This window comes from Macaca mulatta, chromosome 11, assembly GCF_049350105.2.
Source record: "Macaca mulatta isolate MMU2019108-1 chromosome 11, T2T-MMU8v2.0, whole genome shotgun sequence".
Classification (NCBI taxonomy): domain Eukaryota; kingdom Metazoa; phylum Chordata; class Mammalia; order Primates; family Cercopithecidae; genus Macaca; species Macaca mulatta.
The window spans coordinates 55,989,764-56,012,722 of NC_133416.1; the positions used below are offsets into that span (position 1 = coordinate 55,989,764).

A 22,959-nucleotide genomic window follows, 5' to 3' on the forward strand; every position below is an offset into this window, starting at 1 on the left:
GCCTGATACAGCTGAGTCCACCTGTCCTGCACCATCCCCTCCCAGGAGCAATGGGTCCAACTAGGGAGCCGCAAGCAAAGATGCTGAGACCAGGCCTTGGGCACACAGTGGCAGAGTGGTTCCAACTGCCTCACCTGCCAAAATTTCACAACTGCTTTCCTTTCTCACCTTGGCCTAAAGCTTCCTAGCGGGTGTCCAGGCCAGGGCCACACATTCCGCCAGGCTACTACAGGGGCGGAAGATGCATTACAGTCCTGCACGGCTTCTGCATCTCCCCTCAAGTCCGCCTATGCACTCAAGATCATCAGTAGAGACCCTCTGCTCTGCTCTTAATGTGACTGTCTCTCATTTTCCAAGCCAACCCACCCCGCACCCAGTGGTGTCCCCCCTGCCAGGGAGAAGCTGGGAAATAAGCTAGAACTAGACACAGCCTTAGTATTCACGTATTTATTCTCAGAACATACAAACTTATCTTCTCAGAGAATAGAAAACAGAGATTTCACTCAGTGACAAAGATGGACACAGCCAGTTCACCCTGTCCCCCCATCTACTCAGAAAATCCCCTGGGGGAGGGGATGCCTAGAGCACACAGCACCCCTTGGTGCGGGACTGTGCACAGGTCTAAAGGCGCTCGACTTTCTTTACCATCCAAACAGGAAAACAGCTGTCCAGATGACAGTAAGATTCCACTGTCTGTAATCCTCATGGTGCCAGGTCCCCTGGGGCATCTAGGGCAACGATGCTGCTGCAGTTTATACAGTTACACAGTCAGGTCTGTGCCAAAGGAGGTCCCATCAGGCAGCCAGGTTTCTGTTCAGTCTGGGGAGCAATGCCAACTGGCTGCCCCCATAGCCTGGCATGAGCTGATGGCCCAGTGCAATCCCAAAGCAAAGAAGGGCAGAGCTGAGCCAAAAAGCTGTGGTAATTTCCTCTCCCTGCCTCTGACAGCATCGTCCTCTCCTTTTGCAGCCCCACATGCAGGCCTCCCGACCTGAGGGTCTGGGCTAGGGAGTCTGACTGTTTTCCTAAGCCCCCGTAACCCAGGAGTGAGGACCTGGAAAGAGGGATGTGAGGTTTCTGAAGAACAGGCATCAGGCAGCTTCGGAGATGCCCTCAGACCACAGGAAGAGTGCTGTGTCAGGCAAAGATGGTCTCTTCCCGGCGCTTCTTGGTGAGGATGGTGCCTGGCTTATGCTGGGCATCTGGGTGGTTGGCTAGTTCGGGGGGACAGGAAGACACTGGGCTTTCCAGGATGGCTTGCTTCAGCTCGTAGAACACAGCAGAGTCCTCTTTTGTGAGGAAGGTGATGGCCACCCCACTCTTGCCTGCTCGTCCCGTGCGGCCAATGCGATGGATGTAATCTGGGGAATGGGAAGAATGTCACTCAGCACAGCCCAGATGCCCGGGGGAGCCGTGTCTGATGCCTCCACTTCTAGAGGCATCCTTCCCACCCCATCTCCAAAGGCGGGAATACAGCATGTCCTGCCTGAACCTGAGGTGCCCACAGTGCCCTCTCCAGGTGCTCATCTCCCCTGTCCTCCTACTGACTGTAGTCCCCACCACACTAAGACCCACAGCTGCCTAGCTTCATTCTTCACACTCTTGAGGACACAAGTGTCATCCCAGCTGCTGGGACAACAAACCCAGGTAAGATAAAAGACAGGAGCGCTTCTCATGGGAGCAAACAATCCCAGACTTGGAGCTGAGGAAGGCAGTAACAGCCCCCCATGGACAGCACCCTGACTTAAAAGTGGGACACCATAAGGAATCTGACTTCACCCTGGATTGAAGCTGCTTTCCCTGGAACTTACCTTCAATATTTTTGGCCATATCATAGTTGACAACCATAGACACATCTTGGATATCAATACCACGACCAGCTACATCTGTAGCCACCAAAATATCCTTGGCCCCAGCCTTGAGGTTGGACAATGCAAACTCTCGCTGCTCCTGGCCTTTTCCACCATGCAGTGTGCAAGCATTGTACTGTTGGAAGAATGGTAGAGTGAGCAATGCGATCAAGGAGAGACACAGGAGTTCAGAGGAATGGGACAGACACAGAGGAGGGTTAGAGAGGGCAGCAGGGTAGGAGAAAGGGAAGGAGGCAAGAGAAAGAATGACTGCAGTGAAAGGAGGGAGAGAACAAGTGAGCTGAAGAGATGGACGAGAGAAAAAAGTGTGGTGTGGCAGGGACACACAGAGTAAGGTCAAAGGCAAAGCAGCTGGGAGAGCTGTGGAGCCAGACAGATGATAAGTCCTCAGAGAATTAGGGGCAAGATCAGGGTAGAAAGCAGGGATCAAGAAGTTTAAGGAAGTTGAAGAGCTGAGTGGCAGGGACACACCCTTCCCCTCAAGCACCAGTAACAGGAGTAAAGGACACTGATTATCAGCTCCCTTCTGACCCCATCACCTCCTCTCCTCAACATATCTAAGCACAGTTTTCACCTACTCTTTTCTAGATCCTCAGACTCTGCCAGGATATGGGTCTCAAACCTTTCCCTGGCTCCACCTCACCAGGATGAAGACCTAAGGCAGCTTTGGCTGGCATTACTGCAGCAGACAGGGAGTCCCGGCAATTGACTCCATTCTTTTTATTCCCTCAAACCACCCTTTACCCTGGTCCTGACTTGTTGATTGCTGGACAGGTTAAAGAAAGGGTGAGAATCGAAAGGAAGAGCCTAGGGGGCCTTGCTAGATTCAGAAAGCAGTGCCACAGAGGCCAGATTTTGTTCTCCCCTGCCAGACATACCCCCATCTTCTCCAGGGATTTGGCCAATACGTCACAGCCCTTCTTCTGGTTGACAAAAATAATGATGGGTGGGTCAAAGCCTTGCTCCAAGATTGCCAGCAGCTTTTTCCTGGAGGGAAGAGGAGAAAGACGAGATGCATAATACCTCCCGCTCCAAGTGAAATGCCCAACCCTGATCTGTGAACACTACTTTCAGGGTCTTCAATGCCCATGACATTCTGCCCAAGAAAACAGCAGCTCAACACAGCAAAGCAATTGCCCTGCCCTGCACTTGCACTGAAAAAAGTTCTGAGAGCCATTTCATTCTCCACCCTGTTTCCCCTGGCTCAGGTGCCCTCGTACCTCTTTTCTGACTCTGACATGAGGAAGACCTTCTGTTCCACACGCTCATGGGGCTTGCCTGCGGAGCCAATGTACACCACAGCAGGTCGCCGAAGATAGCTCCTGGCCAGACGCTCCACCGCTGGGGGCATGGTGGCCGTGAACATGACTGTCTACGAAAACAAGAGGCTCAGCCCTGCACCCAGGCAGGCATAATTACATATCCCACTGTCACCAACCCAGCCCAGACTAAAGAATCTAAAATGTGCCGCAGTATAGGCTTTGATAGCCACCACCTTAGAAAATAGTGTCCTCTGAATTCCCATCCTTCCCCAGTACCCGTTCATCAAGGTACTTTCCATCTTATGATGACAGGAAGGCCTGAGAGCATTTGCTAGCACCTGTGGTCCCGGTAGCAGCATAAGTCTTTGGAATCGTTTTTCCAGGGCTAAGCTAAACGGCTCCACCCTTAGGACTGTCAGAGGACCGTAACTAGGCACACTTCATTCTAGAAACATGTACTCTGAGCCCACCTAAGGCAAGAAAGGCCCAATAGGAGGTTGGCAAACTTGTACAACTTTTCTTTTTTTTTTTTTTTTTTTGAGACAGGGCCTCACTCTGTTGCCCAGGTTGGAGTGGAATAGTGACACGACCTCAGCTCACTGCAACCTCGGCCTCCCAGGCTTAAGAGGTCCTCCCACCTCAGCCTCTGGAGTGGCTGGGACCACAGGTGCGCACCACCATGCCCAGCTAATTTTTGTAATTTTTGTAGAGATGGAGTTTCGCCATGTTGCCCAGGCTGTCTCAAACTCCTGAGCTCAAGTGATCCACCCGCCTTGGCCTGTCCCACTTTTCCCAGCCCAGGGAAGCAGCCTTACTTGGCGGTACTTATGTTTTCCCGACTCAAAGTTGGCCAGCATCTTCTCAGGGTCCTCAGCCTCATCCGTGTCTGGCTTCTGGTTGCTGACAGGCATGTGCTCCAGGATCTTCTGGACATCTGGCTCAAAGCCCATGTCAATCATCCTATCTGCCTCATCCAGAACCACATAAGTACAGCGGCTCAGCACCAGGTAGCGGTTCTCCAGCACATCAATCAAACGCCCAGGGGTAGCGATCACAATCTGAGTAGTACAGTATAATCACTTACAGCCCAGCAGGTGCCCCTTCTTTTCTTTCCTGTGAACTATCCACCCACTTGGGTGACAGACCTCCAATGCTGAGGAACTTGGACCCCAACCTCTGGTTATGTTTAGCAGTAAAGGCTCCTGCAAACCAGCATGAAATCACTTGTTGCCTGGATTTTCTCAGGAACGAATGAGGTCTCTGAGTAAGATGCAGGGATTAGACAGAGGAGGCAAAATCAGTAGAAACTTTTTTTTTTTTTGGCAAATCATTTCAGATCCTGAAGAAGCAACTTTCTTAGATGGGAGAGACTAAGGGATACCATGAAGGGGGTTGTATAAAGACTAAATTAAAAAAAAAAAAAAGTAAAAACTCTAAATTTCTACAGCAGATTTCTCATAAAAAGCTCTCCTCCACTTTCCTGAGATGAACGCAATGCACAAAGTCAAAGATTTGGTCTGGCAGAGTAAAGAGTAACTAAAAGCACAGGCTATGGATAAGAATCTCAGCTCTGCCCATTGCCAGCTGTTTGTGACTTCAGGCAGTTATTAACCTGAACCTCAGCCTGATCTATAACAAGGAAATATCACTACCTACTCTCACACATTATTGTGAGAATTAATGAGCTAATATATATGATATATACTATTTGTAATATAAACTTTGGTGCATAAGTTCTCAATAAATAGCACATACATATAAACCAGCTCCTTTCTTCATTCTACTGCACATCTATTCCAGAAACTAGAAACAAAGCCCCAAGATAGCCTTCCCAGACAGCAGGCTGGCTGCTAGATAGAAAAACAAACCTCACAACCCATGCGCAGCCTGAAGCCTTGGTCTTCTCTGGAGATGCCACCAATGACAGCCACAGTGCGGATACCTAGCGGCTTCCCAAACTTGATGGTCTCTTCCTCAATCTGTTGAGCCAACTCACGGGTGGGAGCCAGGATGATGGCATAAGGGCCTTGGTCTGACTCTTCGATTCTGTGGTAAATGGGGCATCCCACAGCTTCGTGAGCTTTGGTTCTTATCCAACCACAAGCCAGAGCAAGACAAAGTCACTCTTAGGGGAAGCGATGGGAATGGGGAGGATGATGAGAAAAGAATGAAATGATCTCACTCAAAAATCAGAGGCCAGGGCTGGGCGCTATGGCTCACACCTGTAATCCCAGAACTGTGGGAGGCTGAGGCAGGCGGATCACCTGAGGTCAGGAGTTTGAGACCACCCTGGCCAACATGGTGAAACTCTGCCTCTAATAAAAATACAAAAATTAGCCAGGGGTGGTGGCCGGCGCCTGTAATACCAGCTACTCGGGAGGCTGAGGCAGGAGAATTGCTTGAACCCAGGAGATGGAGGTTGCAGTGAGCTGAGATCGTGCCACTGTACTCCAGCCTGACAGAGACACTCTGTCTCAAAAAAAAAAAAAAAAAAAAAAAAAAAAAAGTAAGTCCAGAGGCCAGGCAAAATGGTACAAGCCTATAATCCCAGCACTTTGGGAGGCTGAGGTGGGTGAATCACTTGAGCCCAGGAGTTTGAGACCAGCCTAGGCAACATGGTAAAACTCTGTTTCTACAAAAAATACAAAAATTAGCTGGGCATGTTGGAACACACCTGTAATCCCAGCTACTTGGGAGGCTGAGGTGGGAGGATCTGCGCCTGGGAGGCAACGGTTGCAGTAAGCCAAGATCACACCACTGCACTCCAGCCTGGTCAACAAAGCGTGACTCCATCTCAAAAAAACAAAAATAAATAAATAATAAATAAATAAATAAATAAAAATCAGAGATTCGGCCAGGTGCAGTGGTTCACGCCTGTAATCCCAGCACTTTGGGAGGCCAAGGCAGGCAGATCACTTGAAATCAGGAGTTTGAGACCAACCTGGCCAACATGGTGAAACCTCATCTCTACTAAAAATACAAAAATTAAGGACGGGCGCAGTGGCTCATGCCCGTAATCCCAACACTTTGGGAGGCTGAGGCAGGCGGATCACCTGAGGTCAGGAGTTAAGAGACCAGCCTGAACAACATGTAGACCCCGTCTCTACTAAAAATACAAAAAAATTAGCCGGGCGTGGTGACGGGTGCCTATAATTCCAGCTACTCAGGAGGCTGAGGGAGGAGAATCACTTGAACCTGGGAGGAGGAGGTTGCAGTGAGCCGAGACTGCGCCACTGCACTCCAGCCTGGGCAACAAGAGCAAAACTCCATCTCAAAAAAACAAAACAAAACAAAAAAACAAAAGTTAGCTGGGTGTGGTGGCACATGCCTGTAATTCCCAGCTACTCAGGAGGATGAGGCAGGAAAATCACCTGAACCTGGGAGGCAGAAGTTGCAGTGAGCCGAGATCGTGCCACTGCACTCCAGCCTGGGTGACAGAGTGAGACTCTGTCTCAAAAAAATAAATATAATAAAATAAAAAAATAAAAATCAGAGACTCCAGGATAGCAAAGTTCTCCAGGTCTTTGCCAGCAACATATAATTCTTTGATATCATGATCCAATTATTCCCTAATATCGAACCAAGAATAAAGAAGCAAGCTTCCGATTATAGACGTGAAACAAAAAACACACATTCTTTTGCCACTTTCACCTTTCCTACCCAGACAAACCCACTCCAGCTGGTGCCAGCTGACCCCACCTGTCAATTTTGGGAAGTGTGGTGATCCAGACCAGCAGTGGGATGAGGAAGGCTGCTGTCTTGCCGCTGCCAGTCTCAGCCACACCAATGATGTCACGATTCTGTAGCCCAATGGGAATTGCCTGACGCTGGATAGGTGTTGGTTCCTGCAGTGACCCCGAGAAAGAGTAATAGGTACAGGCAGAATTATACAACCTGGGCTACCACTGATAGTAGTAAGCATATCTGCTAGTGCAATGGAAGGATGCCAAGTACAGTGCACAGAAATGGGGACCCCAAGAAGAAACATAATCACTAAAAGCTGACGCTTCTACCAGAAAGTGACAGAAAAGGTCACATTGGTACCCAATAGCAGGGATGGCTCCAAATAGTCAAGGAACAAAGTTCTCTATTCCCAAACTAGTGCAGGAACATTTCAGATCTTTTGGGCCAATCTACCCCTCCTTACCTTATAGCCACACTTATCAATGACTTCCAAGATGTGTGGGGGCAGAGAAGAGTCTTTCCAGGATCGGATGGGATTGGGGATCTTGCCACCTTTGGTGGTGATGCTGTAGTCCTCACGGAAGATCCGCCAGTCCCTGTCCGTCATCTCATCTAACTTTTTCTGAGACCAATGACGATCATCCCAGCGCTGCTTGGCTTCCTTCTTACGAAGTTTACGGAGTCTTGCCCTGGAGCAGGATGTGAGGAGTAAGTAGAATCAGTGCCCTCCAACTCCTTTCTGTAGAGTCTCTGGGCTCTGTCCAGCCACCCTAGCCTTGATCACTCACTCCTCCTGCTCCTTTTCTTCCAGGGTTCGCCTTTTCTCCATTAGGTCTCCATAGAAACGTGACTGCTCTCGTTTCTGCTGCTTGAGGTCAATGCCTGCAATGAAGCCTCGCCCTAACAACTGCACCTGGTGCCGTTCTTTATACCTGGGATTGAGACAGAGGAAAAGAAAAAAGAAGCAGCTGTTATGGCAGTAGGAGGGAAGGGCAGACTACTAATATGAAACAGTTCCTCCTGGACAGGGTCTTTCTTCCACCAGAGGGCTGGCTGACTACCAGTCTACCAATTTTCCATCCCGGCTTGTCTGACTTCCTCCACCTCTGTAGTCATCAGCTCTCTAGGACTGCCTAGTGGAAAAGACCTAGAATTCAGGCCTGAAGCCACTCACAGGGGGTTGTAGTCAATGGATGTGTCCTCAGATGCATCCCACTCAAAAACAAATTTTCGGTCATTGAGATGTCTTGTTCGGCGCCGTTTTTTGATGCCACCCAGGTAACGTTCCTGCTCAGGGAGGGAACACAAAGCACATGAGCCTTGAGGCCCAATTCTCACATGCAGAGATCACAATGGCCAAATAACTAAACCTCATTTTTGTGTGTGGGAGAGAAGTGAAGATGGATCCAAGGCCTGCACCTTAATGGCATGCAGTTCCTTGCTCTTATCCTTCTCTTCCCGGATCTTCTGCCGACCTTCCTCATCCTCATTTCCATTGGTCTCCCGTTCCATCCTCTCCCTGCGTTCCCGACGTTCCCGTTCCTGAGGATCTTCTGCAGATCAAAGAAAGCAAAGCTGCAGAAGAGCTCATGGAAGAAAAGAGGAGAGGGAATGGAGGGAATCCAGATGAGGAACATCAAATGAAGAAAAAAAGGGCTAGACTTATGATATGGGGTAAATGGAGATCTAACAGAAAAATGTTTTCTCATAAACTCCCACCATCCTTCCCTTTTCCAAACTCCAGAGTGAACAGGTTTCTAATTCTCCTAAGAGACACTGTATCTCATCCCACTCTTTCCTCTTCCATCTAGTGGCTACACAGGGTAGAATAACGAACCCAACATCTTCCTGCCCAAGTCTTGGAACTGTTTCCTTTTCTTCCTCTCTTCTTCAAGCATCCTCTGCCGCTCTTCCACCTCCTGCTGCCGTCGCTTTAGAGCTTCAGCCTCTCGTTCTGCTTTGGAGAGGAACTTGGGCTACAAAACAGATTGGAACTGTCAACAAAGGATCTGGGAGCAGGGTACAATCACATCACTAATGGGGAGATGGCATGGAACCCAAAAATATTTGCTCAAGCATTAAGCCTGTTGAGGAAAACATAAATAGGCCTTGGACTCGGTTATGGACTGAACTACGTCCCCTACAGAATTCTGTGTTTTTTCAGGCTGGACGTGGTGGCGCATGCCTGTAATCCCAGTGCTTTGGGAGACCTAGATGGGAGGATTGCTTGAGGCCAGGAGTTCAAGACCAGCCTGGGCAACATAGCAAGACCTTGTTTCTACAAAAATAAAAAAACTCAGCCAGACATGATGGCATGTGCCTATAGTCCCAGCTACTCAGGAGGCTGAGGCAGGAAAATCATAAGAGCTCAGGAGTTTGAGGTTATAGTGAGCTGTGATTGCACCACTGTACTTCAGCCTGGGCAAAAAAGCAAGACCTTATCTCTAAAAAAAAAAAAAAATGCCGGGCGCGGTGGCTCAAGCCTGTAATCCCAGCACTTTGGGAGGCCGAGGCGGGCGGATCACAAGGTCAGGAGATCGAGACCACAGTGAAACCCCGTCTCTACTAAAAATACAAAAAATTGGCCGGGCGCGGTGGCGGGCGCCTGTAGTCCCAGCTACTCAGGAGGCTGAGGCAGGAGAATGGCGGGAACCCGGGAGGCGGAGCTTGCAGTGAGCCGAGATCGCGCCACTGCACTCCAGCCTGGGCAACAGCGTGAGACTCCGTCTCAAAAAAAAAAAAAAAAAAAAAAAAAAATGTGACCGGGCCCAGTGGCTTGTGCCTATAAATCCCAGCACTTTGGGAGGCCGAGGCGGACAGATCACGAGGTCAGGAGTTCGAGACAAGCCTGGCCAGCACAGTGAAACCCTATCTCTACTAAAAAATACAAAAAATTAGCCGGGCATGGTGGCGCATGCCTATAGTCCCAGCTACTCTGGAGGCTGGGGCAGGAGAACTGCCTGAACCTGGGAGACGGAGGTTGCAGTGAGCCGAGATCGTGCCACTGCACTCCAGCCTAGGCAACAGAGTGAGACTCCATCTCAAAAGAAACAAACAAACAAAAAATACACATGTTAAGGCCGGGCGCAGTGGCTCACGCCTGTAATCCCAGCACTTTGGGAGGCCGAGGCGGGAGGATCACGAGGTCAGAAGATCGAGACCACCCTGGCTAACACGGTGAAACCCCGTCTCTACTAAAAATACAAAAAATTAGCCGGGTGTGCTGGCGGGCGCCAGTAGTCCCAGCTACTCGGGAGGCTGTGGCAGGAGAATGGCGTGAACCCAGGAGGCGGAGCTTGCAGTGAGCCGAGATTGCGCCTCTGCACTCCAGTCTGGGTAACAGAGCGAGACTCCGTCCCCCCTCCCAAAAAAAAAAAAAAAAAAAAAAAATACACATGTTATATATATTTTTTGCGACAGACTCTTGCTCTGTTGCCCAAGCTGCAGTACAGTGGTGTCATCATGGCTCACTACAGCTTCAACCTCCTGGGCTCAAGCAATATCCTTGCCTCAGCCTCCTAAGTAGCTGGGACTACACATGCATGCTACCACAGATGGCTAATTTTTTAAATTTGGTAGAGATGGGTTTTTACCACGTTGCCCAGGCTGGTCTAAAAATCCCTGGCTCAAGTGATCCTCCCATCTTGGCCTTCCAAAGTATTGGGATTACAGGTGTGAGCCACTGTACCCAGCTCAAAATTCATATGTGGAAGCCCTAACCCCTAGTATCTTAGAATGTGACTGTATGTGGAGACAGGGCATGTAAAGAGGTGATTAAGTTAAAATGAGCCCATTAGGCTGGGCACAGTGGCTCATGCCTGTAATCCCAGCACTTTGTGAGGCCAAGGAGGGCAGATCACTTGAGCCCAGGGGTTCGAGACCAGCCTGGGCAACATGGTGAAATCCTGACTCTACAAAAAATACAAAAATTAGCTGGGCGTTGTGGCACGCACCTGTAGTCCCAGATATTTGGGGGGCTGAGGTGGGAGGATTGCTTCAGCCTGGGAGGCGGAGGTTGAAGTGAGCCGATATCACGCCACTGTACTCCATCCCGGGTGACAGAGTGAGACTCTGTCTCAAAAAAAAAAAAAAAAGGCCTTTTAGGGTGAGCCCTAATCCAACACAAGGGGTACATGTGTACACAGGGAAGACCATGTGAAGAGCCGAGGAAGAAGACAGTCTTATAAGCCAAGGAGAGAGGCCTCAGAAGAAACAACCCTGCTGACACTCCGCTCTCAGACTTCCAGCCTCCAGAACTATGAGAAAATTAATTTCTGTTGTTGAAGTCACCCAGTCTGTGGTATTTTCTTATGGCAGCCTAAGCAGATGAATGGAGACCCCCAAGTACTTACCTTAGCCTCAGCTTCTTCCTCAGCCTTTTTCTTGGCCAGAAGTTCCTCCAGGGATAATGGCTGGGCCTGAAGATAAAACACAGAACTTTAGTCTATAAAGGCTCTCTTCGCTTTAAAGATCAACAAAGCAACGCATGAGTTGAAGATGAAAAATATCCTTCCTCTCCTTCACCTTAGGCTTCTTATCACCATGTTCATCCTCTTCATCCTTCTTAGAGTCTCTGTCCTTCCGAGATTTAAAGTCTTTTCCTCGGCCAGGAGATAAGCTTTGAGGAAAAGGAACAAGAAAGGTCCACATCACTCTTACTTCAGCCCCTGGATGAGGTTCAAGTTAAGCCCCAAAAACAGAATGGAAGTTTCCCCATGACTCAACAAGACTGGCTCACGGTCATCTATCATGTCTTGAAACTCTCTTAGCAGGCATGGTCATTCTGCCAGCTCTGAAACCTAATTATGGCCCTGTCTTGGCCCCTTTCTACCCAAATCTCCTTTTGAGACTAATCTCCTTTGGGAAGTGGGACTTTACTACTGATGTCAAAAATATTTCCTCTAGGCCAGGCGCAGTGTCTCATGCCTATAATCCCAGCACTTTGGGAGGCCAAGGCAGGTGGGTCACCTGAGGTCAGGAGTTCAAGACCAGCCTGGCCAACATGGCAAAACCCTGTCTCTGCTAAAAACACAAAAATTAGCCAGGTGTGGCTGTTTAAAAAATTTTTTTTTTTTTTTTGGAGACGCAGTGTCACTCTGTTGCCCCAGCTGGAGTGCAATGGTGTGATCTCAGCTCACTGCAACCTCTCCCTCCTGAGTTCAAGCAATTCTGCCTTAGCCTCCTGAGTAGCTGGGACTTCCCGAGTAGCTAGGACTACAGGTTCGTACTGCCACCACTGGCTAATTTTTTTTTTTTTTTTGAGACAGAGTCTCACTTTGTCGCCCAGGCTGGAGTGCAGTGGCGTGATCTCTGCTCACTGCAAGCTCTGTCGCCTCCCGGGTTCACGCCATTCTCCTGCCTCAGCCTCCCAAGAAGCTGGGACTACAGGCGCCCGCCACTATGCCCAGCTAATTTTTTTTCGTATTTTTAGTAGAGACAGGGTTTTACCATGTTCTCCAGGATGGTGTCACTCTCCTGACCTCGTGATCTGCCCACCTCGGCCCCCCAAAGTGCTGGGATTACAGGCGTGAGCCACCGTGCCCGGCCTAATTTTTAAAATTTTTAGTAGAGACGAGGGTTCACCATGTTGGTCAGGCTGGTCTCGAACTCTTGACCTCAGGTGATATATCCACCTCGGCCACCCAAAGTGCTAGGATTGTAGGTGTGAGCCACGGTGCCCGTCCCTCCTTAACTCTTTCATACACAATGAATTTAGCCTACATGGCCACCCCACCACAAGCCAAGAAGATATTGTTATCTATATTCCCTCATCATTTTTCATTCCCATCAATCCCAACAATCTTTCCCCATACCTGATCTAAGCTTAATCTACAAGAGAATTTAAACAACCCCACTGAGTTTCTGTTAGGAGCATTCTGTCCTCTGCCTTGAATTCTAACCTATACTTTCAGGGCCTGATAAGAACTTTGTATACAGGCCAGGCACAGTGGCTCATGCCTGTAATCCCAGCACTTTGAGAGGCCGAGGTGGCCAGATCACCTAAGGTCAGGAGTTCGAGACCAGCCTGGCCAACAGGCAAAACCCCGTCTCTACTAAAAATACAAAAATTAGCCAGGTGTGGTGGCGTGCGCCTGTAATCCCCACTACTCGGGGAGCTGAAGCAGCAGAATTGCTTGAACTCAGGAGGTGGAGGTTGCAGTGAGATTGTGCCACCGCACTCAGCCTGGGTGACAGAGAAAGATTCCGTCTCAAAAAAAAAAACAAACAAACAAAAGAGGCCAGGCACGGTGGCTCATGCCTGTAATCCCAGCACTTTGCGAGGCCGAGGTGGGTGGATCACCTGCGGTCGGGAGTTTGAGACCAGCCTGGCCAACATGGAGAAACCCTGTCTCTACTAAAAATACAAAAATTAGCCAGGCGTGGTGGCGCATGCCTGTATTCCCAGCTACTTGGGAGGCTGAGGCAGGAAAACTGTCTGAACCCAAGAGGCGGAGGTTGCAGTAAGCTGAGATCGTGCCATTGCACTCTAGCCTGGGCAACAGGACAAAAACTCTGTCTCAAAAAAAAAACAAAAACAAACCAAAATCTGGTGGCAGATGTCTGTAGTCCAGCTACTCAGGAGGCTGAGGTAGGTGAATCACCTAAGCCTGGGGAAGTCAAGGCTGCAGTAAGCTGTGATCACACTACTGCACTGCAGGCTGGGCAAGAAAGTGAGACTCTGCTTTAAAAAAATAAATAAAATAAAGGCCGGGCGCGGTGGCTCAAGCCTGTAATCCCAGCACTTTGGGAGGCCGAGACGGGCGGATCACTAGGTCAGGAGATCGAGACCATCCTGGCGAACACGGTGAAACCCCGCCTCTACTAAAAAATACAAAAAACTAGCCGGGCGAGGCGGCGGGCGCCTGTAGTCCCAGCTACTCGGGAGGCTGAGGCAGGAGAATGGCGTAAACCCGGGGGGCGGAGCTTGCAGTGAGCTGAGATCTGGCCACTGCACTCCAGCCCGGGCGATAGAGCCAGACTCCGTCTCAAAAAAAAAAAATAAAATAAATAAATAAATAAATAAAATAAAAATAAATAAGAAAAAGAGCTCTGTAATAACTACCAACAGAATCTGTTAAGAGAAATCTACTTTCATAAGAAGCTGAGTCAACTCAGGTGCAGAGAAGAAATGGGAGCATTCCCCTAAATCCCCCTCATTCCTTCATATACCTGGATCGTTTCCGGTCCTTGTCCCGTCTGTGTCCATCCTTGTCTCGATCTCGGTCCTTCTTATTCCGATCCCGCTCCTTATCTCGTTCTCGTTCTTTGTGCCGTCGTTCTCTGGAAGACCGCAAATTTAAGAATTCACTGGTATTTCCAAAGTATCTTGCTTCACTGCAGCCCTGAGAAAGTTCCTATACTCTTGTGCCAAAGTAATGTTTTACAAATTAGAGAATGTATCTCTCACGGAAATAACGAGGGAATTCTAAGAAGCTTCTATAGATCAGAAATGTACTGTTAAGTATTAATGGCAATGACAGGTCATTGACTATGTGAACAGACGAAACTTCCTTTTTTATTTTTTTGAGATGGAGTCTCGCTCTGTCACCTAGACTGGAGTGCAGTGGTGCGATCTCGGCTCACTGCAGCCCCCGCCTCCCGGGTTCAAGGAATTGTCATGCCTCAGCCTCCCGAATAGCTGGGAATACAGACATGCACCACCACACCTGGCTAATTTTTATATTTTTAGAAGAGACAGGGTTTTGCCATGTTGGCCAGGCTGGTCTCAAACTCCTCACCTTAAGTAATCCACCCACCTCGGCCTCACAAAGTGCTGGGATTACAGGTATGAGCCACCACACCCAGCCACAAATGAACCTTCCTTGATAACCCGGACCTTCATCTTACAAGTTCCCTCTCAACTTTTAAGAGTTGGGTCACTGAGGAAAACTGAAAACACCTGCAGGTCCAACTGGGCTAGGAGTAGATTAATGTACAAAAAGTAGATGCCTAGCCAGGCACAGTGGCTCACGCCTGTAATCCCAGTACTTTGGGAGGCTGAGGTGGGTGGATCACCTGAGGTCAGGAGATCGAGATCAGCCTGACCAATGTGGAGAAACCCCGTCTCTACTAAAAATACAAAATTAGCTGGGTGTGGTGGGTGCCTATAATCCCAGCTATTCGGGAGGCTGAGGCAGGAGAATTGCTTGAACCCAGGAGGCAGAGGTTGCAGTGAGACAAGATCGTGCCATTGCACTCCAGCCTAGGCAACAAGAGTGAAACTCCATCTTTTAAAAAAAAAAAAAAAGGCCAGGCGCAGTGGCTCACGCCTATAATCCCAGCACTTTGGGAGGCCAAGGTGGGCGGATCATGAGGTCAGGAGATCGAGACCATCCTGGCTAACACGGTGAAACTCTGTCTCTACTAAAAATACAAAAATTAGCCAGGCATGGTGGCGGGTGCCTGTAGTCCCAGCAACTCGGGAGGCTGAGGCAGGAGAATGGTGTGAACCCAGGAGGTGGAGCTTGCAGTGAGCTGAGATCAAGCCACTGCACTCCAGCCTGGGCGACAGAGCGAGACTCCGTTTCAGGGAAAAAAAAAAAAAAATGCCTAATACTGGAGGCATCAGAAGAACCAACAAGGAAAAAATCTGAAATGTACTCTCCCTTTCCATGTAACAATATACAAAGTTACTTTACCTTTCTGCAGATTTGGAACGGGAACGAGAGCGAGAACGGCTGCCTCCTCGACGTCTATCCCTTGAACGATGCCGCTTTCTATCTTTAGATGGGGAAGACTTCCGGTCCCGGTCTCTATCCCGCTCTCTGTCAGGAGTCCGTGATCGCTTCCTTTCCTCCTTGGAAGGTGATGCATCACGGTCCTTTTTGTCAACCAGCTCTCCTGCCATCTGTAATGAGTAGGGAGAGTACTTACAATGTACTAGGCAGTGCTGTAAATTGCTTATACATAATTCACTTACCCTCAAAACAATCCTATGAGGTGGATATATTAGTATGTCTACAGTACAGATGAGAAGACTGAAGCTCAGGTATATAAAGGAACTTGTCTGAGGGCAGACAGGTAGTGGCAGAGTTGCAGGCAGTCTGGCTCCACAGACCATTGTTACTCACTATACTATATTGTCTCCCTGTAATTCCTTTCAGGGTCTCACTCTGTCACCCAGGCTGGAGTGCAGTGGTGCAATCATAGGTCACTGCAGCTTCAACTTCCTGGGCTCAAGCCATCCTCCTGCCTCGCCTGGCTAATTTATTTTTTGTAGAAACAGGGTCTCACTATGTTGCCCAGGCTGGTCTTAAATTCCTGACCTTAAGCAATCCTCCTGCCTCAGCCTCTAAAAGGCTGAGATTACAGGCGTGAGCCACAGTGCCTGGCCGATTCCTTTTTATATATTCATTTCTAGATATGTACAGTGAATATACCATATTTTTGTAATTAGACTGCAAAAGAGTATTAAAAGAAGTGTTAGTGTATGAATAGCGTACCGCTTCTAGAAACATCCTATATTGCTTACTTTGAAGTTTATTAGGTCTGCCAACCCACTAGGATCAGTCAGCACACATACATCTGAGAGAGACATTTCTCCAGCTCATAAAGAGAGCTCAATGGAGAAAAAAGTTTAACTTTGAGATCTGGATCATATTATAATTAGCACCACAAGGAAAACCTGAATTTAAGTGGAGAAACACACTTTTACTCAGATTAAAAGAAATGTACCTCTAGTTATGCAATGGGAAAAATTTGGTGAAGGGTACACAGGACCTCTACACACATTTTTTAACTTCCTGTGAAACTATAATTATTTCAAAATATATATTTTTTAAATATCCAAAACTAGAGGTTGCAGAAGTCCTGACTGACATTCCCTATTCAGATTTTCACAACCTTGGTCATCTGCATAACCCAGTTTTGTGAAAGGTTTCAGCAGGAATGTTTTCTGTCTCCCTCCTACCTGGGAGACACCGAACACCACTCCCACACTGTCAACTATTCTTTGGACTATGAAATCTAGTTCAGCCAGGAGCTAAAACTGCAGCAATCCTGAATCTGCAACCACCTCATCATCATCCCAAAGACTTGGGATACATTTCTCGCAACTTATTTTATCCCCAGATGGTTCAGCTCAAATAGTTCCTTAAGCTTTAGCTTACAAGTCCCCTTTCTCATGCCATTCCCCGCCATATATCCTTAAGGAAGATTGTATAAAGATAAGAAAAGAAAAATGAACAAGAAGCACTTTCAAAATGTGAAGACAACCCATTTGATCTCACAATCACCTGAGAAGTGACTGACTGTTCTGTATCAGTACATCATGCATATCACATAGAAATAGCTATGTCTTGGGCTGGGCGTGGTGGCTCACACCTGTAATCCCAGCACTTTGGGAGGCCGAGGCAGGCAGATCACGAGGTCAGGAGATCGAGACCATCCTGGCAAACATGGTGAAACCCCGTCTCTACTAAAAATAAAAAAGTTAGCTGGGCGTGGTGGTGCGTGCCTGTAGTCCCAGCTACTCAGGAGGCTGAGGCAGGAGAATAGCTTGAACCTGGGAGGCGGAGGCTGCAGTGAGCCGAGATCATGCCACTGCACCCCAGCCTGGGCAACAGGGCAAAACCCTGTTTCAAAAAAAAAAACACTTGTAGCCCTAAGAAAATAATCCCAAAGGAGGGCTATTTTCTCTGTACAGCATCCTGGATATCATTCATTCTTTCAACAAATATTCACTGAGCACCTACAAGGTACCAGAAATTGTTGTAGGTAATGGAGACAAAGCAGTAAAGAAAACAAAGTCTCCTACTTCATAAAGCGTAAATTCTAGTGTAGCAGAAAGGATTTTAAATAGTAATGAATGCTAATGAAGAGAATAAAAGAGTGATATGATTGGTAAGGGTATAAACAACAGATAGATGGCTCAGGGTAGAAGTTTTAGTTGACATTTAAGCTGAGACTTGAATGATGGGAAAGAGGGCCATGAAAAGATCAGGGTAAAAAACCCTTATTAGATAGAAGAGATGTGAGTACTAGGAAACTGGGGCAGGAACTAGCTTAGCATGTTCGTCAGGTTTGTTTGTTGTTGTTGTTGTTGTTGTTGTTGTTGAGACAGGGTCTCACCCTCTCACCCAGGATGGAGGGCAGGGCACAATCATGGCACACTGCAGCCTTGACTTCCCAGGCTCAAGCGATCCTCCTGCCTCAACCTCCCAAGTAGTTGGGACTATAGGCGCATGCCACCACACCCGACCCATTTTTTTTTTTGAGACACAGTCGTGCTCTGTCGCCCAGCCTGGAGCATAATGGCACGATCTCAGCTCACTGCAACCTCCACCTCCCAGGTTCAAGTGATTCTCCTGCCTCAGCCTCCCGAGTAGTTGGGATTACAGGCACGTGCCACCACGCCTGGCTAATTTTTGTATTTTTAGTAGAGGCGGAATTTCACCATGTTGGCCAGGCTAGTCTCAAACTCCTGACCTCAGGTGATCCGCCCTGAGTGCCCAAAGTGCTGAGATTACAAGCATGAGCCACTGTGCCCGCCCCCAACTAATTTTTAAAATTTTTATTAGAGACAAGGTCTCAATTTGTTGTCCAGGCTAGTCTTGAACTCCTGGGCTCAAGGGATCCTTCTGCCTCAGCCTCCCAAAGTGCTGGTATTACAGGTGTGAGCCCAACTGCACGTTTGTCAGTTAAAAACATATTTGTGTGGCCAGGCCTGATGGCTCATGCCTGTAGTACCAGCACCTTGGAAGGCCAAGGCGGGAGGATCACTTGAGCTCAGGAGTTCAAGACCAGCCAGGATAGTATAGTAAGACTACCCGTCTATTTTGAAAAATAAAATTTTACATTTATAAAAATCAGCCAGAGGCTGGGTGCAGTGGCTCACGCCTGTAATCTCAGCACTTTGGGAGGCTGAGGTAGGCGGATCATGAGGTCAGGAGTTTGAGACCAGCCTGGCCAACAGGGTGAAACCCTATCTCTACTAAAAATACAAAAATTAGCCAGGCATGGTGTCGGGCATCCGTAATCCCAGGTACTCGGAAGGCTGAGGCAGAACTGCTTGAACCCAGGAGGTGGGGGTTGTTTTGAGCCAAGATAGCGCCACTGCACTCCAGCCTGGGTGACAGAGCAAGACTCCCTCTGTCTCGAGGAAAAAAAAAGAAAAATCAGCCAGGTGTGGTGGTTCACACTTGTAATCCTAGCACTTTGGGAGGCTGAGGGTGGGTGGAATGCTTCAGTTCAAAAGTGTTCAAGAGCTCATAGGCAGAGGCCTGGGAGGAAAATAAAGGAAAATATCATCCAGGAACACGGCTTGTACCCCTAGGAGCCAATACTACCTATGGGACCCATGCTCCTTCGCTCCTGCCTGGGGAGGATCACCTGAGCCCAGGCTGAGGTGGGAAGACTTCTTGAGCCTGCGAAGCACTGATGCAGGGGGAATACTGATTCAAGATGAGTTCAGTGAGTTGGGCAGGAGTCAGATAACGAAAATGTGTTACAGGTCAGAGTAAACTGGATTTTAACTGCAATGGGGATCTTAGAAGAGCTTTATACAGGAAGCAATCTAATACTTCGGTGACTTGCAAGAAAATATACAGCAGAGAGGCAGAGTGAAAACAAAACCACTGAGAGTGCTATTATGGTACTCTAGGCAAGAGATGGCAGTGGCTTGTTCTAGGAAGGTGGCAATGGAGATGGAAAGAAGTAGGCAGTGTCAGAGCATATTTTGGAGGCAAAGCTGACAGGACTTACTGAAGGGAGATACAGAAAGAAGAGACACAAAGATAGCTCCTAAATTTATAGTTTCAGCAACCTAATAGTTTGCGGTGCCATAGCAAACAAACTGGAAAAGACTAGGGAAGGAATAGATTTAAGAAGAAATCAAACGTTTCATTTTGGCCAGGTTAAATGTGAGATGTCAGTAAGACAACCAAGTGGAGATTCCCAGAAGGCAAGTAGAAATGCAAATCTGGAACTTAGGGAAGAGGGTCAATAGACAAAAACCTGAGTCACCAATACACAGATAGCTTTTAAAGCCATGGGACACTAAATGATATTACCTAAGTAGGCAGCATAGTGAAAGAAAAAAATAGAGAAGCAGCTCCAGGATTGAGCTCTGGAACACTTTAACAGGAGTTAGCCACGGGATGAACCACAGAAAAAGAATGGAAAGAACCAGCAGCCAGTGAGAAAGGACAAAGAAAAGTATGGCAACGAAGAAGCCAAAAACATGTTTCAAGGAGGGAGGGGTCAACGGAATCAAGTACCAGCGAAGTGGAGAGGGAATAAGGGACAGAGAAGCAACCACTGAATTTGGAAAAATGGAGATTACTGGTGACCTTAACAAGAGCTGTTTCAGTAGCATTGAGGGAATGGAAGCCCAAGTGGAATGAGTTTGGAAGAGAATGAAAAATGAGGAGACAGTAAATATAGGCAACTTTTATCACAGGTTCTATTATCACAAGGGCCAAATAACCAGGCTGACTCTGGCCATGCTTCCCAGCAGCCTTCTCTCAAACCTCCAGATCTTCAGGTCCTCAGTTCTTGCAGGGCAGGGGCACATTCTTTTTTTTCATTCAATGACGTATTTACCAAGCATCTACTGTATGCAAGGCACAGTGCTAGGTGCTATGTGAGTCACAAAAACAAATTCTGTTCACAGGAAATTTTTAGAACAACAGGGGTTATCAGGCCGGACGCGGTGGCTCACACCTGTAATCCTAACACTCTACTAAAAATACAAAAAATTAGCAGGGCGTGGCGACGTACGCCTGTAATCCCAGCTACTCGGGAGGCTGAGACAGGAGAATCGCTTGAACTCGGGAGGCGGAGGTTGCAGTGAGCAGAGATCGCGCCATTGCACTCCAGCCTGGGCGACAGAGCGAGACTCCGTCTCAAAAAAAATAAAGAACAATAGGGGGTATGAGACACATATCAAGAAGAGTATCAAGGCTCAGATGTAGTAATACAGGTGTTCAAAGGCGTTTCCTTTCACTTGTAAAAGGTGACGTGGAAGGCTTGGTAGAGGAAGTGACGCTTGAGCCTTTAAGTATAAGTAGAATTTGAAGATATGTAATTAAGGACGCGGAAAAGAAGTCATTCCCGGCAAAAGAAATAATAGAGGCGGAGCAGAGGCGGGAAAACATGGACTGATTGCGAGAGAAAAGCCTGAGTTCCAGTTTGGCTGCAGCAAAGGCTACTTGAAGCATGAAAGAATAAGGTCAGACTGGGGGTATCAGAGGCGCTGCGCCCATGGGCAGAGTCCTGGGAGGAAAATATCGTGCAGGGACGTGGCCTGTGCTCGGAGGAGCCAACACTACCCCTGGGGCCTGCGCCCCTTCACTCCTGCCCGCCCGAGCTTCCCGGGTTCATGCCCCTTTTCTGAGGCGTTCTTTCCCGCCTCGTCCAGGAGGCAGGGGCCACCGCTGTGCCCCGACTCTCGCCCTCTCTTTAAGCTCGTGGGAACCGCCCCCACCGCCCGGGACTCACCACCCTGAGTCTGAACCGCCCAACGCGGCCTCAACGTCGAGGAGCCGTCGCCATCTTTCCCGTTTCCTGGTCGCGGCGATGAACCCCCCGGCCGCAAGGCAAGCTGGGAAGGCGAGTTCCTGGAGCTGGGCGCACAGGCCGACACTGAGGCCCGGGAACTACCAATCCCAGAATGCACGGCTTGAGCGCCGGCCCTAGGCTGCGGGGTCTGCCGGGCAATGTGGTTTGCCAGACTTTAGCGTCCGGGAAGGAAGAGTTTTTCGCGAATAGGCTTCCGGCATTAGGTTCTCCCGCCGAGCATCCTTCTTGGAATTGGCTGGTCTTCCTAGAAACTACAGTCGATGACAGTCGTTGCCCGTGGCTTACAGTGGAGGAATTTAAGGGCATCCTGAGATATCTGTAGCATGTAATTATAGCTAACAACTGCAGTAACAACAATAAATACCATTCGTGGAAAAGCGGTTTTTATAACAATTCTGTGAGAATGGGGTTAGTCCCATTTTACAGTTGGACAAACTAAAGATTAGGTTACAGGAGTAGGTTCACAAGGAGGGTGTTGCAATTCTCCATTGTGTGTGGAACTATCCCAGGCTTAGGAGGACCTTTTAGCAACCTTGGCCCCTGCAGCCGGGTGAATGCCGTAACAACCCCCAGTTTTTTTTTGTTTTTTTTTTTTTTTTTGAGACGGAGTCTGGCTCTGTCACCCAGGCTGGAGTGCAGTGTCGCGATCTCGGCTCACTGCAAGCTCCGCCTCCCGGGTTTACGCCATTCTCCTGCCTCAGCCTCCCGAGTAGCTGGGACTACAGGCGCCCGCCACCTCGCCCGGCTAGTTTTTTGTATTTTTTAGTAGAGACGGGGTTTCACCGTGTTAGCCAGGATGGTCTCGATCTCCTGACCTCGTGATCCGCCCGTCTAGGCCTCCCAAAGTGCTGGGATTACAGGCTTGAGCCACCGCGCCCGGCCCAACCCCCAGTTATTGTTACAGCTCCAAATGAGCCCACACAATGGACTCTAAAGTCATCCCGGAAGGATGGTATCTCCTGGGCTCTAGCACCTGTTTTCTCAACATTCCAGATAGAACCCTGGTTTCCTCAATTTTTTTCCCTTTGGAATGTGACCAATTGTTGAGCTGTCTTGGTATTTTTGCTTCTTTCTTCCCCCAGATTCCCCTACTTTAGTCTTCCACTGAGTTTTGTTGTTGTTTTAACCCCAAATCGTAAGTTAACTTTGTGTTTCTCTTTGTTCTTATGGGTTCATAACTCTTTCCCTCAAAACAAAACAAAACACTGCAATTGCGGAAACGGTTTAGATAACCGGAAGTATCTTGGACCTCCCTTCCCATTTTCCCAGCAGCAGGTTTGTTGCTTGAATTCCACATGGCTGTAGGTCTGGCTTTTCTCTCCGAATATGCCTTAAGCTCTCAAGCAGAGCCTCAGGATAGACCCAAGTAATCCTAAAGCCCTGAGCATCATGCACACTGGCCCGAAGTAACCCTTGGAGACATACACTTCTCTTAGAACCTGCAGCCTTTCACCTCCCTGCTTCTACTCCAGAGAGAACGGAAGGGAAAGAAGAGAGCTCTGAGATCTGTTAGGTGTAAGTCACCACGAAAGCACGAGAGGGCGCTCGACTCACAGATTCACAGATTCAACTAAAAATCAGACCAACCATGGTAGGCCAGAATCTTCAAAAACTGCAGCCAC

The 22,959-nt window shown here is 48.5% G+C and overlaps 1 protein-coding gene across 5 annotated transcripts; it reads right to left on the minus strand.

Annotated features, from left to right (window-relative positions):
* Window positions 1–432: 432 nt before the first annotated feature.
* DDX23 (DEAD-box helicase 23) lies at window positions 433–21,345 on the minus strand. 5 transcript variants are annotated; one of them, XR_013400588.1, is made up of 17 exons: window positions 21,257–21,336; window positions 15,457–15,665; window positions 13,988–14,098; window positions 11,342–11,435; window positions 11,170–11,235; window positions 8,655–8,793; window positions 8,237–8,370; window positions 7,992–8,104; window positions 7,606–7,749; window positions 7,281–7,506; window positions 6,833–6,978; window positions 5,002–5,179; window positions 3,949–4,191; window positions 3,061–3,243; window positions 2,750–2,921; window positions 1,812–1,986; window positions 433–1,361 (listed from the first exon to the last, which is right to left on the minus strand). XR_013400588.1 is itself a non-coding variant. In XM_077952787.1 (17 exons), exons 2-17 carry the CDS (start codon window positions 15,663–15,665, stop codon window positions 1,385–1,387), a joined length of 2,304 nt encoding a protein of 767 aa, XP_077808913.1. In that variant the 5' UTR covers window positions 21,257–21,336; the 3' UTR covers window positions 433–1,384.
* Window positions 21,346–22,959: the final 1,614 nt, after the last annotated feature.